Source organism: Clupea harengus, chromosome 6 (genome assembly GCF_900700415.2).
Source record: "Clupea harengus chromosome 6, Ch_v2.0.2, whole genome shotgun sequence".
Classification (NCBI taxonomy): domain Eukaryota; kingdom Metazoa; phylum Chordata; class Actinopteri; order Clupeiformes; family Clupeidae; genus Clupea; species Clupea harengus.
Genome location: NC_045157.1, coordinates 832,137 through 834,636, shown reverse-complemented (window position 1 = coordinate 834,636; position 2,500 = coordinate 832,137). Strand labels below are relative to the sequence as shown.

The window sequence follows — 2,500 nt, the reverse complement described above, 5'->3', positions numbered from 1 at the left end:
AGAAGGAAAACATAAAAATTCCTCACTGAGACCGTAACAAGTCTTTTCACTCTCTGACAACAACAACCTCACTACTGAAGGCCACTAGCTGCAATAAACTGGGCTCTGGTCATGACCAGTACCGACTGCAGATCAGGCTAAACTGGGCTCTGGTCATGACCAGTACCGACTGCAGATCAGGCTAAACTGGGCTCTGGGGTAATGACCAGTACCGACTGCAGATCAGGCTAAACTGGGCTCTGGTAATGACCAGTACCGACTACAGATCAGGCTAAACTGGGCTCTGGGGTAATGACCAGTACCGACTGCAGATCAGGCTAAACTGGGCTCTGGTGATGACCAGTACCGACTGCAGATCAGGCTAAACTGGGCTCTGGTCATGACCAGTACCGACTGCAGATCAGGCTAAACTGGGCTCTGGTAATGACCAGTACCGACTGCAGATCAGGCTAAACTGGGCTCTGGGTCATGACCAGTACCGACTGCAGATCAGGCTAAACTGGGCTCTGGTCATGACCAGTACCGCCTGCAGATCAGGCTGAACTGGGCTCTGGTCATGACCAGTACCGACTGCAGATCAGGCTAAACTGGGCTCTGGTCATGACCAGTACCAACTGCAGATCAGGCTAATCCAGGATTTCAGACAGGATACCTGAGGCATCTTCGGCAGAGCCAAGCTTCCTGGTTAGCGGAAGAACCCACAACGGTGTACTTAAACTCCCTAGGGGTCTCTCTCATCCAATTAAACAAACTTGATAGATTTTTACCCTGCCCTAATTGGTTACTCTGGGTGATTGATGGGTGGGAAATGAGGATAGAAGCCTGGGAGAATGAAGGTAATTAATGCTAATTGGCCAGCTAGAAAGTCTCTCTGTGTGTGTGTGTGTGTGTGTGCGTGTGCGTGTGCGTGTGCGTGTGTGTGTGTGTGTGTGTGTGTGTGTGTGTGTGTGTGCGTGTGCGTGTGCGTGTGTGCGTGTGTGCGTGTGCGTGTGCGTGTGCGTGTGTGTGTGGTTGCGCGTGTGTGTGTGTGTGAGAGGGAGAGGGAGAGACATTTTCCTCAGAGGAGAGGCTTGCCTACAGTCATTTTCCAATACACGAGAGCAGGTTGTCATGGTGATTCAAAATGGAGAAGGTCATGTGATCACAAACCTGCTGTTTCATAAGGAAGACCTGCTCGTCCTCAGAACACACTTCTTTATCGTGCACCAACTACAGAGAGAGAGAGATGGGGAGAGAGAGAGAGAGAGAGAGAGAGAGATGGGGAGAGAGAGAGAGAGAGAGAGAAGGGGAAAGAGAGAGAGAGAGATGGGGAAAGAGAGAGAGAGAGAGAGAGATGGGGAGAGGGAGAGAGAGAGAGAGAGAGAGAGAGAGAGAGAGAGAGAGCGAGAGATGGGGAGAGAGAAGGTGATAAAGAGAAATTAAAGAATAACAAGAACATAAAGAAAAGGGAAAACAAAAATAGAGAAGGTGAGAAAAAAAAAGAAAGGAAGAAAGGGAAAGAAACAAAAAGACAGAAAGAAGAGAAAGAAAAGCATTTAAAAAACACATTTAAAGACACCAGGCTGTAACAGGCATCCGTCTGTCCGTCAGTCAGTCAGTCAGTCAGTCAGTCAGTAACTCACCTTCCGGACTGGTGGGTTCCCGATGACGTCTTCGAACGGGTCATCAGGTCTTAAGTTGTTGATGTTTTCGTGCAAGATGGCAATCTTCTTCTCGTTGTCCCATCCGGACGGACTAAGGGAAAGGTGGGCGTCAGAGCAGGTGGCGTACGGTAAATCAAAACTCAAAGGGACGGAACTCCACCCTGATATCAGGAAGTTCATTACTGCAAAACCACTACAATGACAAACGGGTTCGGACAGATGAGGCGGATTAAGTGTGGTGATACGCACAGTCTGAGATTAAGTGTGTGGATACGCAGTCTGAGATTAAGTGTGGGGAGAGTCTGAGACACAGTCTAGGATTAAGTGTGTGGATACGCACAGTCTGAGATTAAGTGTGAGAACAGTCTGAGACACAGTCTGAGATTAAGTGTGGTGATGCGCACAGTCTGAGATTAAGTGTGGTGATGCGCACAGTCTGAGATTAAGTGTGTGGATACGCACAGTCTGAGATTAAGTGTGGTGATACGCACAGTCTGAGATTAAGTGTGTGGATACGCATAGTCTGAGATTAAGTGTAAGGACAGTCTGAGACACAGTCTGAGATTAAGTGTGGGCATACGCACAGTCTGAGATTGGACACAACACCTTACATGAACACTCCTCTACCTCTGCAGCTGGCATAGTGAGCAGGAGTTTTCACCTCACAGCAGCACTGCATTGAGTTAGACTGGAAGGAGATGGACGCACTCCCCAATAACAAGCTCATTCAGTAGTGCTGCTACACTTGTTTGGTCCCCAGCCATTAAAAATGTGTCTTGCTGAATCAGAGTGGTGTCCTGTGTTCACTTCAAACGTGGACTGTGTCTCAGCGCCAGCATGCATGCATGCGGTGTGTG

At 48.7% G+C, this 2,500-nt stretch overlaps 1 protein-coding gene across 2 annotated transcripts in view; it reads right to left on the bottom strand.

Moving 5' to 3' along the window:
• dync1li2 (dynein, cytoplasmic 1, light intermediate chain 2) overlaps positions 1 to 2,500 on the bottom strand; it is a 21,999-nt gene that overhangs the window by 4,047 nt on the left and 15,452 nt on the right. For both annotated transcript variants that reach the window (XM_031568736.2, XM_031568737.2), the window contains exons 8-9: positions 1,623 to 1,734; positions 1,150 to 1,209 (exon numbers count right to left, since the gene is read on the bottom strand). In XM_031568736.2, coding sequence (XP_031424596.1) covers positions 1,150 to 1,209; positions 1,623 to 1,734 — 172 coding nt within the window. The remainder of the gene's footprint in view (positions 1 to 1,149; positions 1,210 to 1,622; positions 1,735 to 2,500) is intronic.